The sequence below is a fragment of the Metarhizium album genome (assembly GCF_000804445.1).
Source record: "Metarhizium album ARSEF 1941 chromosome Unknown scaffold_11, whole genome shotgun sequence".
Classification (NCBI taxonomy): Eukaryota; Fungi; Ascomycota; class Sordariomycetes; order Hypocreales; family Clavicipitaceae; genus Metarhizium; species Metarhizium album.
Genome location: NW_024467585.1, coordinates 19725 through 36136, shown reverse-complemented (window position 1 = coordinate 36136; position 16412 = coordinate 19725). Strand labels below are relative to the sequence as shown.

Below are 16412 nucleotides of genomic sequence, written 5' to 3'. Positions count from 1 at the left end.
ACGTCAACGGGCCGGTCGGGCTGCTTGTCGGCAAGGCCCCGAGAGGCTTCGAGTGTCCGCGGAGATCGGACCAAACACCTCTTAGCCAGGCAGCAGTCAGAGTGAGGCAACCGGTGCGAGGGTTGGTGCCAGGGGTTCACCAGTCCAGGGCTCCAACTCCGGGCCTTGGAGATGAAGAGTTGGCCCGAAGCGGCGAGGCCTGCAGGACCCAGCTCTCCGGTTGAATGCGGAAACGGCAAAGGAGGGCAAGGGCAAATGGGAAGGAGGGAAGGAAGAGAAGGGAATTGAAAGATGGATTGCCAATTGGGCTGGCAGACGGCTTCCATATAGGCCACTACGGAATCCGGAGTACGCAGTGTTGCTTCTCAACTTGCCTTTTTGTCTTGTCGTGTCATTTGTTCTTCATGCACTGGATATGAAAGCCGTCCAAGGGCAGAACGAAACACCACATGCATCATCGGTCGGCTCAGGGGAAGAGCATGGACGAGCATGGATGCCGCATGTTGTACCACTATAACGAGGTGCTGGACGGAGTGCGGAGTCCTGTCACTTTTATTGTCGACAAGGGGCCTGCTGCATGTTGCATTGCATGTCAAATTGACGGGTAAAGAGAGGGAAAAGAAAAAAAAAAGTTAAAAGAGTGAGAGACCGAGAGAGAGAGGGGTGGACAAGGCCGGCATGGGCATGGAAATGGAAGCTGCAAGCCGCACACGCAGTCTCTCCTCTCCTGGTTGGTTGGGTGGGTCGTCGTCTTCCATCCGAATCAAGTCGATAACGTTACCTGGCGACGTACGGAGCACATGGACTCCATTTTGATGCAGCTGATCAGCCCAAAACCAAACGTGAAACAGATGATATGCAAGGACGCGCAGAGCGCAGGCTCCTGCATCACCGTCTCATTAGTCGTGGTAAACTGGTTCACGTGTGCGGAGTACCGAATCTGTATCGCACAGTTGTCCTTGAAGCACGGCAAATCGACAAATCAACCGACCTCCCAATCGTCATCGTATTCAGGCAGAACGGCACGGCCAAACGACACGATAGGAACATGATTTGGCCGTCTGCCCAGCATCGCGGACCATGGCAGGACCCGGTTACGAGCTGACTCTGGAGAAGACGGTGGCATCGCCCGCTTAAAACTTGAAAATACGGGGATCCAGAGTTTGACTCATCCCAGTCACCGTTTTGCCCCCTTTTTTGTTTCTCGCCAATCTTGGCTTCCACCAAGACACGGTAATCAGACACCAACTAGTTACTCCGTACTACTACCACCGATCAGCGCAGGAGATGCCATTGCTTGCGCGTACCGCATAATACCATCGTAGTGTCATGGACTGGCCATGGCACCAGACACCACAACGCGAATCGTGTACTTTCATGCTGTCGACACACGGGGATGCAACACGACTTTTTCCGTCTAACAATAACAGACGGGCAATACGAGCATCTGACTGCTGACGTACCTGCAGCTATGCCGTGGCTCCCCGGGGCACCCGGTCAGAAATTGATTCGTGCCAACATTAAAGCACCGAGTGCCGCTATCCCACTTGACTGACCACGGATGATTTCACCCCCGTTTCACAAAGGACTGACGGCCCTATTCCTCATCTCTGTATAGTCCAGTCCCACAAAGCAACGTAAGGCCTTCTCGTACTGGTGATGTTGACTTGGCGCCTACGGGAGCGGCAGCCGGAGTGGCAACGACGGGCATGAATCGTGACGACGCATCTGCCATGCCAACCTCTTCACCGCATAATGCCCCAACTCGCCCTATACACACGAATGCACCCTAGACCGGAATCACCCAAAGTCGACCACGTCATGCCAAAAAGAAGGAGAAGAAAGAGCCAACTTGGTCCACAACCGCGGCGGGTATCAAACGATGTCGTTGGCATGGTCAGACAAAACCGCCCGACGAAATGCGTCACGGATGCCGAAAATCCCGAAAACGACCCAATCATACCCAGAGCGCCACCATCACGGAATCCAGGCACTTGCACACCTCATCCGGCCTGCAGAGTTCCTCCACGTATCCGCTCACTCATCCATCCATTCATCCACACGCTCTCGGCCAACGGATGCCCATGCCACGTCGCCTAGACACTCGGAGGCTGCGGCATATCCGGCGAGGCATTGTACGAAATCCTGCCGGCAGGCAAGAAGAACAATGCCACCAGCGCACCGCCTCTCACCTGCGGATAGTGATGCGTCCCCGGCCCGGGCGAAGTCCAGCCGGCGCCCTGCCAGCTCTGCATCCCCATGAGCTCTGCCGCGCCGTCAATCTGCACCACGCAGTTGACCTCCCCGTACGGGTGGCTGTGGTACTGGCCCTTGAACTCCTCCCGGCTGTTCATGTACACCGCGGTGATGCTGAAGTAGCGAGTCTCGGCAGAGGGAAGCGCAATCTTGCCTCGCTTGTAGTTGGGGCCCGAGATTTCCGTCTCGGCCACCCAGCCCTCCGCGAGGCCCTGCCGGATGTAAGTGCACAAGTCTTCGTAGAGCGCGTTTCCCGGTCCAAAGTCCCTGTTCAGCCGTTCTTCGAGGTCCCTCCCCGGCGTCCTGTAGACGAGGCGTGCCGTCGTCGGTGAGCGGGCGTTTTTCCCGTGTTGCGCGCGCCATGGTCTCGACTTACCAGTCTTGCACGGCAGCCAAGAGGTCGCAACAGCGTTGGACGAGTTTCTGGGCTGTCGGGTGTTTGCGCACATCCAGCACCGCCGCCGCGTCACTTGATCGGTCCATTTTTGCCGAGACTTCACCTCCAAGGTGAGAAGTCTGCCGATTTTGTTCCTGACACGGAACAATACCACACGTGCCTGCTGGTTTGCCGAGGCGCCGTCCGTCCAACGGGTAGTCGACAAGTGGCTGCGGCACATGGAGTTGGGATTGAAGCTTGCAGGTTTGAACATGCGGGGAAGCCCGATCTTGCTGACGTCGGCCCCCCATCACCGGGAATGACAAGTCGGCCGGCAAGGGTCGAGTTCTCAGGGCACCATGTCGAAATTTGCGCTAGCACCAAGGCTTCTTTATTTCCATACGCTCAGATTGGCAGCATCGTCGGGCTTTTTGGTACGCCCAAAGTCTGTATGCTCTAATGCGCGCACTGTCGTCTCATCTCGTCTCGCCGCGCCTTTCCATCCGATGTGCCGTGTTCCTTGTCATCCAAACACTGGGCACAACACTCTCCGGGCTCCATATATAGCTTACAAGGTTCTGCAACTCGCAAACGTCACAACTTCAGCCTCCAGACCTACATGGTCGCATTGCGACAGGCCCCGGCTTCAATGACGAGATTTGGTGGCGTGTCTCCCGGGGATTGTCCGTTTCTATAGCTCCAGAGTCTGCTTAGCTCCTTGACCTTGACATGCGTCTTTGTCCGCTTCCTGCCCTTGACTCCGTGGACTTCGACTGGCGTTGTTATGTGGCCGGTTCCAAATCCCTCTGTTCCCAGGTAAGAGATGTCGAATGCTTCTCTTGCATTCTCCATGGCATCGCCTTCCTTGCCAAACTTGATGACCTCCTCCATGAAGGCGTTCTCTTCGTCAGCACCTATGAACTCGCCCGTTTTCTTGTCGCGCTCCAGTGGAAACATGCCGTTTAGGTAGTGTTGGTTGAACTGGTGTCCACCACTGCCAGTCGCGCGGTTGAAAAGTCGCCCAAGGAACCGAGGAAGTTGACGGGAACCCATTCGATTTGTGGCAAAATGCAAGACTCCCCACATGGCAACGAAATCAGTCGAGTGTGCGTAATGTTCCACGTGACCGATGGCCCTGTCCTTGGCTGCCGACGAGATGCGTGAAGATGAGAAAGATTCGCATGTCTCGTTGGTTGTCGAGCGATGGGGATTTCCTCCCTTGGCATGTCCGTTTTCTGCACCGACAAGACCCGGAACAGCAGCAGAAAAGCTCGACTCGGAGAAGAACGTTCTGATGGCGACGAGGGGATTGGCTCTCGATAGCATTTGGGACGCAATATGGCGGTGAGGGTTGTTGAAGTGATTGGCCGCGTTTCCAAACGTGTACACTTCGAGTTTAGAAAGAAGATCTTGCGGCATCTCTTGCAACAACCAATCCAGAACTAGGCCACCTTCTATGCCGCCCTGAGAGTGTAATATGAAGACGACTTTGGACTTGCTCGGGTCGTACAAGACGTTCCTGAGAAGCTTGTAGCAAATACGCACGTCTGACGTGGCGAAGCTCAGGTTGCGCTGAATCAGGCACTCGATGACGTCGAAGAGTATTCCCGACGTTCGGTTATGAATTCCCAGGATTGGACGTCCAAATGTAATGGCCAGTCGATTCAAGTTGGCCATCATCCAGTGTTCTCTGTGGCAATGAGGTCAGCGACTTGTCGCCAGCGCGACCAAAAGTAGGGGAATCAGCCCACCCAACAGCGACGCCATTGAGAAATACCCATTGTTCATGTGCGTGTTCCGGACGCGGTTTCGCATACTTCTCATCTGAGTGAAATGTGATTCCTGTGCCGTTGAGTAATTTGCACAATGCCCAATTCAAAGTCATAAAAGCCCCGGCCCCGAGCACGGTAATCCAAAGGGGGAAAATAATGCCCACTGGCAGGATCAAAACGAATGCGAGCTGGAGCAGCACGAGGATGAAATGGATCAGAATGCAAAAAGCATTGCTCCAGCTGGGATACAGTTCGTCGAGTTCACCGGAGCCGCAGGGTCTCAGAGGCAGCAGAATCCACGGCAATGCCCAGCTGTACACGAAAAAATAGTAGACGTCCTTGAGAAGAAGCTTCAAAGGAAAGTCGGTGTACGAGTAATTGATGACCGACGTGCCTCCGATCTGGGACCGGTAGAACTCGGTTGCAGTGCCCATGGCAGCAGACGTCGCAGACCAGAAGCACAGGCACCGCGAATAGCCGAGACGTTGGGAACGGCCGTCTCCCTGTTGACGCTGTATACCTTGGAAATAACGTCAAGAGACTTGGACAAGACTTCACGCGAGGATTTAAAGAACACAGAGCGGGCTCGACCACAATACCGTCACATGCCCAGGAGAATGGGGAGGTGTCCATCCACTAGACCCTGGGTCAGCTGGCCGTCGAATGGTCGATCGTGACTGGCAAGGCTACGCGAGCCAAGGCCGCTAGCGCTTGGCCTCGTTGGAAGAGAGGCCGGGACGGTCCGAGTGTGCGCGGGAGACTGGTAGGTAAATCTATTCAGAAATGCAGAGAATACCATTTCAAAACGCGAGAAGCGGTTTTGAAGAGAAACATTGGAATCCAACTGGAAGGAGCACCCGGCCACTTCCTTCCACACGACCATATTAGGTAGTATCAAATCACCAAGGTACGTGGTCCTTGTCCTGCCGCTTTATGCTGAGAGAAGACCGCTGACGACGAACGGGCGGTTGTAAACTCCCACACGCGTGCTGGTAGAAGACCAGAATATTCGACGTCTACACGACTCGAGATGATAAGCTGTCTTGTAACGGGCCTGGCTGATTGATAGGCGTCAAGTGACTCGGACCACAAGGCGTCGACGGGTCTCGGGGCGCACCCTCCCGTCAGCCACATTCCAAGCCGTCCGGGGAAGCGAGTGGCGCGCGTGGGGAAGCGGCTTGCTTGGCAGGTTATTGATGACATGGCGATGCCAGCTCCTGTCCGCCATAGATCCTCAGTTGGAGGCTACTATTTTTGCATGCTCCTCGAACCAGACCATGACGGTCGCAACGAGCTGCTAACGTGCACTGTAGTCACATTGAAGTAGGAAGCAAAAGGTAACGGGTACCTGGTACCTGAGCACGGAACCAAAACAGGAACCAGGCTATCGCGTGACATTAGGTACTTGCCCAAGTGCTCTGTACCCACCCAGGGACCTGCGCGCGTGGCTCCTGTTTCTGGAGACGATTTCGCTATTGCAAGACATTACATGAGACTTTTGACCAAGTGCTTATGACAGCTTTCGACCCGTCTTGTGGCAGCCCTGTTGTCCTCAGAAACAAGGGCCGCGCGCGTAGGAATGCCGGCATTTGCAAGGGACTTGCCGGATACCATCACCATTGTCCTTGGATTGAGAGAACTGTCCCTGACCAAAGCACAACCGGTTCTAGATCAAGTCCTTTAATATATATACCTACTTTATCACCCACCGACACATACGATACCGTCCGCTGGTCCGGCCTACCCTGCATCAGCGGCTCACACCATCATGTGATAGTCGTCGCCCGTCTCGCTCGTCTCAATACGTAACATCCAGGACCTTTGCTTGCCATGTCACGACCCAGCCAAGTAGCGTATCGAGTCAATCAACCTCTCTGCACGTCGCCTCTACGCCAAGCAGGGGACGTTGCAGCAGCCCAACACGACATATGACCTTGTCGCGTAAGCACCTAGCTATTGATGCTTAATTACGTCAAAGACGACCAATGTACCGGCTTCAGCCGCCCTGCCATGCGGATTTCCCCGGCTTTCTTAAAACCCATGTGCACGACGACGATACTAGCGTCTTGGTTGACTTGACTTGACACACAGGCGTTGGGCACCAGCCCCGCAGGTTCTAGATCAATCCATCTGTAAATCCGGGCGTCCCCTTTTGTGTCTGTGAGAATGTGACACCGCCGCGAGAATGCCACTGCCAGTCGATTCGAGCTGGGGCTGACATTGGGAGTGCCCGCGACCAGCTCCCATTCGCAATAACGTGAGGAAATCCGCTGCGTTTCACGTCCGCCCAGTCAGGCCGGCAACCGCCACCGCACACGCCGCCGTCGACGCGAGAAGGACTAATGAATAACAAGAAACGCCGAACACAATGAAAAGGTAATAGTTACGCAAGAAACACGGGAAATTTCGCGGCTAGTATCGATAAGAAAAAGTCATGCATGCCGTCGATATAAGGCAGAAGGTTCGGCCTATCTATCAATCCCTCACATCACCCCAGGGTGGCCGCTGACTCACTCACTGATAACTGTGGAAGTGGCGCTCTCCCTGGCACGGTGGCGCCCGAAACCACTGGACGACGGATTGGTGGCGGATGAGGCTCTGCCCGAGGCCGCCAACAACAGCCTTGCAATACTCGGCCGCACATGCACCTACATCCAAGCTTAGGTACTTTAGGGTACTCATGTACCTCAAGCACGTACAGTCCTCATCTCAAGGCCACGTCCCTTCCAAAGTTCTTACTCAAGTACGGAATATTTAGACATCAGAGGCGGGAGGCGGTCGCCGGGGCGGCTGCAGGTCAGCAAATCGTACTCGCAATCGCAATCATCTCTGCCCGTTCGCACAATTCCGAGCATGACACCCTCCTCTTGCTGACGCCCAACGCCTCTGTGCCATGTGCACATGTACACTTTTTTTTTTAGTTATTTCTTCTTCCCATCCGCCCCTTGTTCACCGCGCTTCTGGTAATCTGGCAACCAATCATCTGCAGCAGCTGTCGCTCTGATTCGGTACCCGTACTCCTCATGCCTAGTCGCAAGGCACACCCTGCGTTGTTCCCAGCGTGGCCCGATGCCAGGCGGCCCCTTGACTCTTGAAAAGTTGTGGCACAGGACAAGCCCGGTCAGCCTCCGGGTATCAGCGACGATGCGGTGTGACTGTTGGCTAAGCTGACGCCATCATGGCCAGGTCAGACCACGCCGTGATGAATCTCACGCCGCCTGTTTCAAGTGTAATTGACAAGACGGGAAAAACTTTTTTTTTTTTTTTTGGCAAGTAGAAAATACAGTGATGCTTGCATCTTGATAGATGTTCCCTTCGGCTCGCCGTAGCATTGCGAGCATCTAGCTACCCACGTAGTATTCAAGAGGATAAAGCTGAAACATCGGGCTTCCTTTCTAGTCTACTTTGAACATTGCCAAACCGAAAAAAAAAATTAAGTCTAAATCGAAAAAAAAAAGCGGCGTGCTCATGTCATTTCATCTCTCACTGGTGGTATCAACTTCCCACATTGACCACGCAACACGTAGACAACATTCTGCTGAAGTATGTTTGTCTATGTATATAGCCTTTCCGGATCCTGTCCCAAAACGGCAAACACCTCTATAATGGTTTCGTATCTCGTATATGTCGTCAAGTGCGCGCTCAGTCCTTGGACTTGTGCATGGAGCCGGTGACGTAGTTCTCAGAGCCGAGGGCATTGATGGTCTCGACGTCTTCAGGTGAAAGCTTGAAATCAAAGCTGTTCAAATTGCTCTGGATGCGAGAGGCAGTCAAACTCTTGGGGAGAACGACATTGCCTCGAGCAGCGTTCCAATTCAGCAAAATCTGGGCTGGAGTCTTGTTGTACTTCTTGGCAATGGCGCCAATCGTGGGATCTTCCAGCTTGTTCCCCCGGGCCAGAGGAGAATAGGCCTCGATTTTGATGCCGTGCTTGTTGCAGAGCTCGACCAGTGCCTCACGCTGGCAGAACGGGTGCACCTCGACCTGGTTGACAGCAGGGACAACGGTTGTCTTGTCGAGGAGATTTTGCAGATGGGCAGCTCCGAAGTTGGAAACACCAATCGACTTGACCTTGCCGAGCCTCTGGGCAGTCTCGAGCGCACGCCAGCTCTCGAGGCGCTTCTCCTCATCCTCGGCAGGGGAGTGAATCAGGTATAGGTCGAGATAATCAAGGCCAAACTTATCCAAAGAGGTGCAAAGGGCATTAAAGGTTGCCTCGTAACCATGATCGGAATCCCAGAGTTTGGAGCAAATGAAGATATCTTCACGAGAAGTGCCAGTCTTCTCCAGCCAGCGTCGAATAGCGCGACCACAAGCCTCCTCGTTGGCATATCGGGCCGCGGAGTCGATGTGACGGTATCCAGCGTCTAGTGCAGCGGTGACGGCATCCTCAGTCTCTTGGCCGTTGGGGGCCTTGTAGACGCCGAGGGCGACCTGAGGGATCGAGTTGCCGTCGTTAAGCTTGATAGATGCGACCGATGAGACAGAGCTGCTATGAGATCGACTCTGAACTGCAGGCTTCTTGACCGAGATTTTGCGCTCAGGAGATGTCTCGGGGGTGATGGCGGAGGGAGCCATTGTGAATGTCGGGTAGGTTGTTTGGTGGGAGGAAGAAGATGCGAATGACTCGTGCGAACCTGCCGCGGAAAAAAAAAAGGAAAAAAAAAAGGAAAAAAAAAAAGAGCAACACCCTGGATATAAGGGGACCAATGTTAGAGGTATGTATAAGACTGACGGAAGTAACGGTGAGGAGAGAGTATGTGCCCAAGTCTGGGCATGGAGGGGTTGACAGAAGTCTTTTATAATTTGGAAAGACAGCAACAGTTCTTCGAGCGTTGCGCCGATGCCGAGCGCAGAGAGACCCTGGTTTCTAGTTCAAAGCTGAGTACCTACCTACCTACCTTGCGTTGATAGATGGGTTTACATCGATACCCTCATCAGGGCCCTCGAGCACACCAAGCACTGGAGCTGGTACCTCTGATAAAAATACGCCCTTCGCCCTCCCACCCCTCGGTGGAGCGTGGACATACGCCCAAGGGCACCACGGCGGACGAGTCAGTTTTGAAAAAAGACTGACAGGAACAACCTGCCGAGGGTCACGGTGTCTTTGCGTCTGTTTTGGAGCACAAGTGGACATGTTGGTGGATAACGTCGCGATAACGCGGCTGCGGCATTTATCAGGAGAAGCCCCGGTATTTTTATTTTATTTTGTTTTCGTGTCTCCAGTGTTTCTGGCCGTACCTGCGCAGCAAAGCGCGACAACGTGGGTTGTAATAGGAGATTGCCTGGAGGTACGTAATCATGATAGTCGGTGGAGACGAGGGAGGCCGGGAGAAATCACAGGAGAGAGATCCTAGCAAGATCCATTGATCCACTCATTCAGACGAAAACTTGGAGGCTTCGTATCCAGCCGCCAGCGACGGGATGGCTTTGAACATTTTTTACGGTTGGTTGCCCGTTGCCTACCGTATTCGTATCATCCTTATCAGTACTGCCGTTACTACTCAGGTCGCCGCATGTGTTGCGAGACGGTCTCTGACAGGTGGATCATGATGGTTGAGTAATATATCGGCCTCTTGGAATTGCCCGTTCATGGTTGGCGCGGCGAAGCCGAGTATAAAACAGTTGCAAGCGCAGGCTCGCACCGAGACGGCCGTGAGGGAGTGTAGAATAGACGGGAATCCAACACGGCAAATTCAGAGAGTCAACGTGGGAAGGAAAGAGTCATCCCTTGGAACAAATATGCTAGCACTTTCCGTAATACGAGGCTTCGAAAGTAAGCAGACGAGGACGAGTTGATTGGCTACTGACGTTCAAAGAAGCTCGTAGGCATGTCCCTGCTGAGTAAGTCCTTGCCGCCCCGAGTGCCTGCTTTTACCGACTGCGGTCGTCACTTGGAAGCTCGTTGCAGAACAAATCATGTTTCTGCTCAGTAGTGCTGTTGGTCGGGAATCGGGAATGTTGTTGAGGGAGAGCATTCTGTAGCCGGAGCAAGGGTGACGTTGCCGCTGACTTGGACAGTATGAAACGGACCGAGTGGCCCCATTGACACGGTGAGGAGGACCCACCTAACGGAGTAGTAGCTGCGAACGACAGGCAAGTCGGTTCCACATGGCGCCGCTTGTTGCTGTCCATCTTCTTTGCCCACATGTGCACGCACCCTTGATTCTATTCACCGTGGACGGACGGACGACCGAGCATTACGCATCAACACAGATATGATCTACTGACATTCATCCATCCAACTATGGAGCCCTAGAGGCCGCCGAGCGGCCGTCTAACACGTCCCTGCAACGCCCACCCCAACCCCCGCTTTTACGGCTTTGCCTCACCTTGGGCATGGCGGCCGGATCAAGGACCATCAACCATGTGCTGGACCAGCACGACTGGCACAACCAGCAACTCGCAAGGCACAGCCAGAGTTGCTCGGGAGGATACACGATACACGCATTCCCTCGGCCTACCTGGGCGCTTAGGCTCAGACGCTCTTCCGGCAGTGGAGACGGGTTTCCAAGATGCTCTACCGGCTCCGAGGTCCAAAGTTAATCTTGACCCCAGGTGGTAGGCCTGTGGGATCTCCCATCACGTCCTGAAATACAGAAATCGTGGAATGTACTTCATTCAGGTCAAGAGACGCCACATCCTAGCCCGTGTTTCGAGAATATCGTCCAACCCGGCGTCTTCAGATACAACGAATCGGCGTCTTGCTGCAACCCTGTTCACAGGAATTTTATGCCGTCGCTATTGGTCGGAAGACACGATTCTGAGATTACTGAGCTTCTCTCACTTGGCTTTCTCCATCTATCGCGACGCCAAGTCGGCGAAAGGTCCACATTTTTGCAGGCTGGACTTACCTGCCGGACGGGTGGCAAAATAGACCGCAGACTCGCAATGTACAGTTGCGCGCAATGACACGTGATGAGGTCATACCATTACGAGCAAATCTTTCGCAGTTTACTTAGTAGCACGGAGTAAAGCACTTTCAAGTCCCAAATTTTCGCAGAATACTCCATTAATCAACCGGTGACGTTAAGGGGACCAAAGGAGAAACCATTGCGGATTCTGTCACTGGCCATTCTCGTTGTTACGTCGGTCAAGGCCCTCGGTTATGGAGAACAGACCCACTGATGCGCTTGGGATCTTTGGCAACGAGCTCACTTTGGCCTCTTCGACCTTGTCGCTAGCCAATCGACGAGATATTCCTGACCGTTTAGGTTAACCTTGGGGTTCAAGCGGATCCCTCCTGAATAGGTTGCCAAGAGGCCGACTGATACAATCCTGACACACTGGCCCTCTCAGTTCACACCAGATTTGGCGGATTTTGTGGGCATTTTGAGATTTGGATTCTGGTCAACACGGTTGTCGTTCACCTATACCAGAAGAGCAGCTCTATTTGACAGAACCTATAATCGATGTGTCGTTCTTCTGACGTCATGATGCTAAGGCCTATCCACAACACAACACACCTACAGACACCATTCATGGAGACGATATTCACGGGAGCAGGACTCTCTGATTCTGTGGTCACGCTGCTCCTTCAGGCTGCTGAGGTAGGGGGTTCCGGTTCTGCTGGCGGATGTCCAACTTCAGGGGTCCAAAGTTCTGGCCCGCGGGACAATGCGCTTCTCGCTAAAACCGCAGAGTATCCAGACGTGTAATTTTCCACCTACGTTTGCCGCGGCTGATGATATTGCTGATCAGTTGCACCCGCCTTAAATGCCTCAGCTGCCCGGTTACTTCAGCTAGACCCTAGTAGTGGTAGGGTAAAACTAGGATCGACAACCACGCTCGGTCCGTCATGGCATCCCTTGCTGTCTAGCCTTTTCCTAGAATCAGTCCAATGCAATGGTAATGGGTCGAAAATTGCGCAATCACAGAGTGTCGGTCAGGCTCAAACCTCCAAGAACAGCCGAGCGTGATTTGAAGAAACGAATGGCAAGACGAGATGAGGATACTGCCAGTATTATGACTTGTGATATTGGTTATACATCGCGGCACACGGCATGTTGGCGATGCAAACGATCAGACAGCGAGTCAGCGTGTGCAGCCGATGCTTCACGGAACCATTCCCCCTCTCATTTCATCTAATCTCGCTCATATAGTCCCTGGTACAACACTCGTCATAACTACCATCTTGAGCTCAGTTGTCAAGAGTATTTCAAGAGCACAGCAGCCACCAAGTTTCCAAACAGAATACTCCGCCATGAAAAAAGGTCGAGTCACAAACCACCAATTCGCCCCAGATTTTAGCGACAAAGTAAAGTGTAACGTACATAAGAGCCATGTAGCCCTCTCAGGAGTAACTGCCCGAGGGTCAGTGCTATTTTCTGGAACCAGTTTCATGCGTAGCAGCATCTCCTCTCATCATACTCCGTACAACTGGGGCAAATCTGTCCAGGGCAAAACAGTGGCACGGCCGTTTGAAACACTCGAAACGTTTGGGAGATGACAGAATTCCTGCGTCCTTGTCAACTTTGTGAGACCCTGGGACATTCTGCGACGCCACGTGGTTCCACAGCCCTCTTGGATGAATCAATGCTGCTTGTTCAGTTGATTGTTGTTGCTGCTTGACGAGGGGCAACCAGCATCCAACAAGTCACTCAACGGTTGCGATGCAGGACCCGAATTGCGACTTGCTCTTGTATCCTGGCCCAGGATCATATTCCGGCTCGCCACGACTGCGAGTCATGGGAAACCGCAGGCGACGCCAGGGCAACGAGACGACCTGAATCGATAAAAAACTGGATTCTACTGATTCTCCTCTCCACTGACCTCAACAGCCAGGTCATACCCGTAAATATCAAGGGAACGACTAAGAATATAAGCGGTCCCATGTTACAAGACTCCCAAGCCCGGAATTTCACCAGTCCTGGGTCGGTGTAGCATCCAGCTTCCTGCACGTGCTGGCGTTCGTCTTCCCGGGCAAGCTCTTGAAAATTGCAATTTTCCTATCATGTCCAGAGCCGTGTTTAACTGACGTATTTTACGGTTCGTGAAGTGGAGAAAGAAGCATTGACGCCGTAGCTTTTATCTTTTTAGGCTACGATTCCTGCATTGACATGCATCTTCACCATCCACGGAGCCAGCCATGTGCGCGCGCTGGTCCAATCAGTGTTTCCAAAAAGGCGGCACTTGCCCAGAAACAGCCTTCAAGCACGTGTCGGCAACGTGCTGGGCCAGCAGCGAGGTGCCATGAAATCGTACATGAGAAGAGTGACGTCACAATCAGACACATCAAACGAGCACCACCAGACAGTACCCGACGTGGATGGAACAAGAGATCGTCCTTCGAGGCGACCAAAGCGAACTGTATCATGGACCTGGGTGGGAAGACGAAAACCTTCAGGCCTCTCCAGTGTCCCGGCTCCTGAAACAGTCTGATCGTGTCCGACCAAATGCAACATCACCATCAGCCACATCCACGCGAAACCTTGCTTGTTCCACGTCCGCGCGAACGCCACGACGCCTCTGCCAAAGCCACTGGCGGAGGGCTTGCGACGTGCGTTGCCGCCTACGAGAGGCTGATGGGCAAGGAGAAGACACAAGACTTGCCACTTGCAGTGTTGAAACCAGTCGCCCGCGACAGTACAGCGAGTCCCCTTGCGGAACAAAAAAAATAAACTTGGACAGTGCCAAGCTGAATCAGACGCTCTGATGCCCACGCCCTGACGTCGCGAGGTCACCGCGGCACACGACTTCCGGTCCTCAGACGTCGGCTGCGAGGCTTGCCATCGACATGGTGATGATCTGCTGCTCGCCATGATGCTCTCACTAAGAAAGGGAGGGGGGGTATGGATAACTGCCAGACCAGGTCAAGGTTGCAAAAGTCACCGAGGTTCGAAATAGGAGATTACTCTTGTAAGCATTCTAAAATTTCTAATGACATCCACACATGATATATGCGCAGTAGGAAATACCCCGGACATGCATGACCTTTGCAGGCAGTTTTCTCTTTAAAAAAACACAGCAAACCAACCAGCTGAAACCAAGAAAAAAAAAAAGACACCAAAATTTTCAACACCGCGTTACTTCATCAGCTTGTAAAACTGCTCCGCAACGTCACCCATCTCATCCAAGACTATCACGGTAGGAACCTTTGGCGGGACAACGTCCTGTCTGGGCGGAGCGGCGAGAAACGTCCTCGGAACATGAGACGAGGCGAGGGAGAGTGAGGAGATGTTGGACCCGTCACTGAGCGACAGCGTCGAAATGTTGGACAGATCGCTCTCCCGGCGTGGCGACAATGGGGTGACCAGCGGCGAAGAAGGGGACATCTTGGATCCTGGTTAGACATTGCTTCTTCCGAAGAGAGAGGGCGCTGTCTGGAGGAGCGAGGCGGTCCTCGTCGGGGCAGGGGGAGAGGAGCGCAAGGGGCGAGAACCTACAAATGGGGACATGCGTTCGTGGATTTCGTGCCGCATACGGGTGGCCTTGTCTTGCTCCTCGGCTTCCCAGCGCACGCTGATGAGGGCCGGGGCATCCTGGACCCATTGGCGAATGTCGGTCGACACGGCCCGGAAGCCGGGGGCGTTTTTGCCGGCAAACTTGCACATTTGGGAGTGCGTCGCTTCCACGCCGTAGTACGTCACGCCGGGCAGCTGTGGGCTCGCGGAGTTGGCATCGACAATTGTGATTCTGGGCGCGTTGCAGCGTTAGAGAAGCGTGGCTCGGGGCTCGGGAAAACAGGGTGGACGACGTACTTGGTGCCTTTGATGTCGGTCTTGTGGTTCTCGTGAACCATGTGGATTCTGAAGCGCTGGTAAATGTCCAGAAAGTGGTTGTTGATGTTGGCCAGCGTCTCGTTGTCCTTCTTGAGGGTCTTGAGCAGCACCGGCTCCGACTCGAAGAACTTCCTGGGCATGATGGCATCCGCCATGCCCTGCAGCATGAGCCCCCACGTGGCGGCGTCTGAGCCGACGTGCGGAGTGCCGAGGAAGATGAGGCCAAATGTAGAGACGTAGATGGACCGGAAGTCTTGGTGGTGCGTCGTGCGCAGGTCATTCGAGTACAGCAGCGCGCGCTTCACCAAGATGCCGCCCAGGCTGTGGCAGACCCAGATGATGGGGTTCCGAAAGGTGCCCTCGCTCTTCCTGTACAGGGTGAGGCTGGTGACGAGGGTCTGGGCATGTTGGTGGATGAAGTTGTCGCTCGCGCTGCGGTCGTTTTTGCGACTGTACACGTCGGCGTTGTACCCGTAGACCAGGACGTTGGCCTGGACGCCCCTGAGAGAGGCGGGCAGGAGATCGGTAGGCCAGAAGGTGCCGTCGCTGGCGGTCCACGTCTTTTCGGGGTTCCCGTTGAGGCCGTGGACGAGGACGATGTCCACCTTGGCGTCTGGGTGGGAGTATACGGCTGTGGTCTCGTAGCGAGATATGTTGCGGTCCACGAAGCCCTGCGATGATTTTCGGGGTGAGTAATTGACAAGGTGGGTGGGTGCCTTGGCCGTGAATGACGTACCATGATGATTGATTAGTATTAACGGGAAAGGTGAAAAGAGCAAATATTAGAGACCGCTTCTTGTCCTTTATCAGTCGAGCAAACAAGGGCTATGAGATTACGACAGAGGTGTCTGGAATTGTCTTTTTCGACTCGGTCAACTCTTGGGCGACGACAGCTCATGTCTTTATACACACACAAGCGCTCCAGGTACAGATGTTATTTCCAACACCTTCCACGCCCTCAGCCCCTTCCGCCGCATGGGGAACAGTTTCGTCCACGAGCCGAGGGACGAAAGAATTTGCACCTTGTCCGATCGACCTGGGTGGTTGTGGTTTAGCGGCACGTCGAAAGAGACATGGGATTCGAAAGTGTTGGACGGACATGAGGCTTGGGCTCCATCACAGGGCCGAATCCCACAGACTATCGCACAGGGTCACGGGCATGTGCTCCGACACCCACTTTGCTCGTCCTCAAGGTTTCATCGAATCCCCCACAAAGTCGGGACGGACCAAGAATAGAGTGCCCGTCGTCTGTTCATTACGAGTCCGCAGGGGGGGCGCTCGCGGCCG

General features: G+C 53.9%; 4 protein-coding genes across 4 annotated transcripts; all 4 read right to left on the bottom strand.

Annotated features, from left to right (window-relative positions):
* Positions 1-2096: 2096 nt before the first annotated feature.
* MAM_04744 (p-hydroxylaminobenzoate lyase) lies at positions 2097-2739 on the bottom strand (the record flags this gene model as incomplete). Its single annotated transcript, XM_040823542.1, has 2 exons — positions 2097-2559; positions 2633-2739. 2 exons carry the CDS (start codon positions 2737-2739, stop codon positions 2097-2099), a joined length of 570 nt encoding a protein of 189 aa, XP_040678213.1.
* A 508-nt stretch (positions 2740-3247) lies between these two features.
* On the bottom strand, positions 3248-4838 carry MAM_04743 (uncharacterized protein; the record flags this gene model as incomplete). The annotated part of the gene is made up of 2 exons (XM_040823541.1): positions 3248-4322; positions 4384-4838. 2 exons carry the CDS (start codon positions 4836-4838, stop codon positions 3248-3250), a joined length of 1530 nt encoding a protein of 509 aa, XP_040678212.1.
* Positions 4839-8046: 3208 nt separating this feature from the next.
* Positions 8047-8982, bottom strand: MAM_04742 (2,5-diketo-D-gluconic acid reductase A; the record flags this gene model as incomplete). Its single annotated transcript, XM_040823540.1, has 1 exon — positions 8047-8982. One exon carries the CDS (start codon positions 8980-8982, stop codon positions 8047-8049), a length of 936 nt encoding a protein of 311 aa, XP_040678211.1.
* A 5447-nt stretch (positions 8983-14429) lies between these two features.
* Positions 14430-15864, bottom strand: MAM_04741 (LipA and NB-ARC domain protein; the record flags this gene model as incomplete). Its single annotated transcript, XM_040823539.1, has 4 exons — positions 14430-14678; positions 14790-15039; positions 15105-15796; positions 15862-15864. The coding sequence occupies 4 exons, from the start codon at positions 15862-15864 to the stop codon at positions 14430-14432; spliced, it is 1194 nt and encodes a 397-aa protein (XP_040678210.1).
* Between the last annotated feature and the right edge of the window lie 548 nt (positions 15865-16412).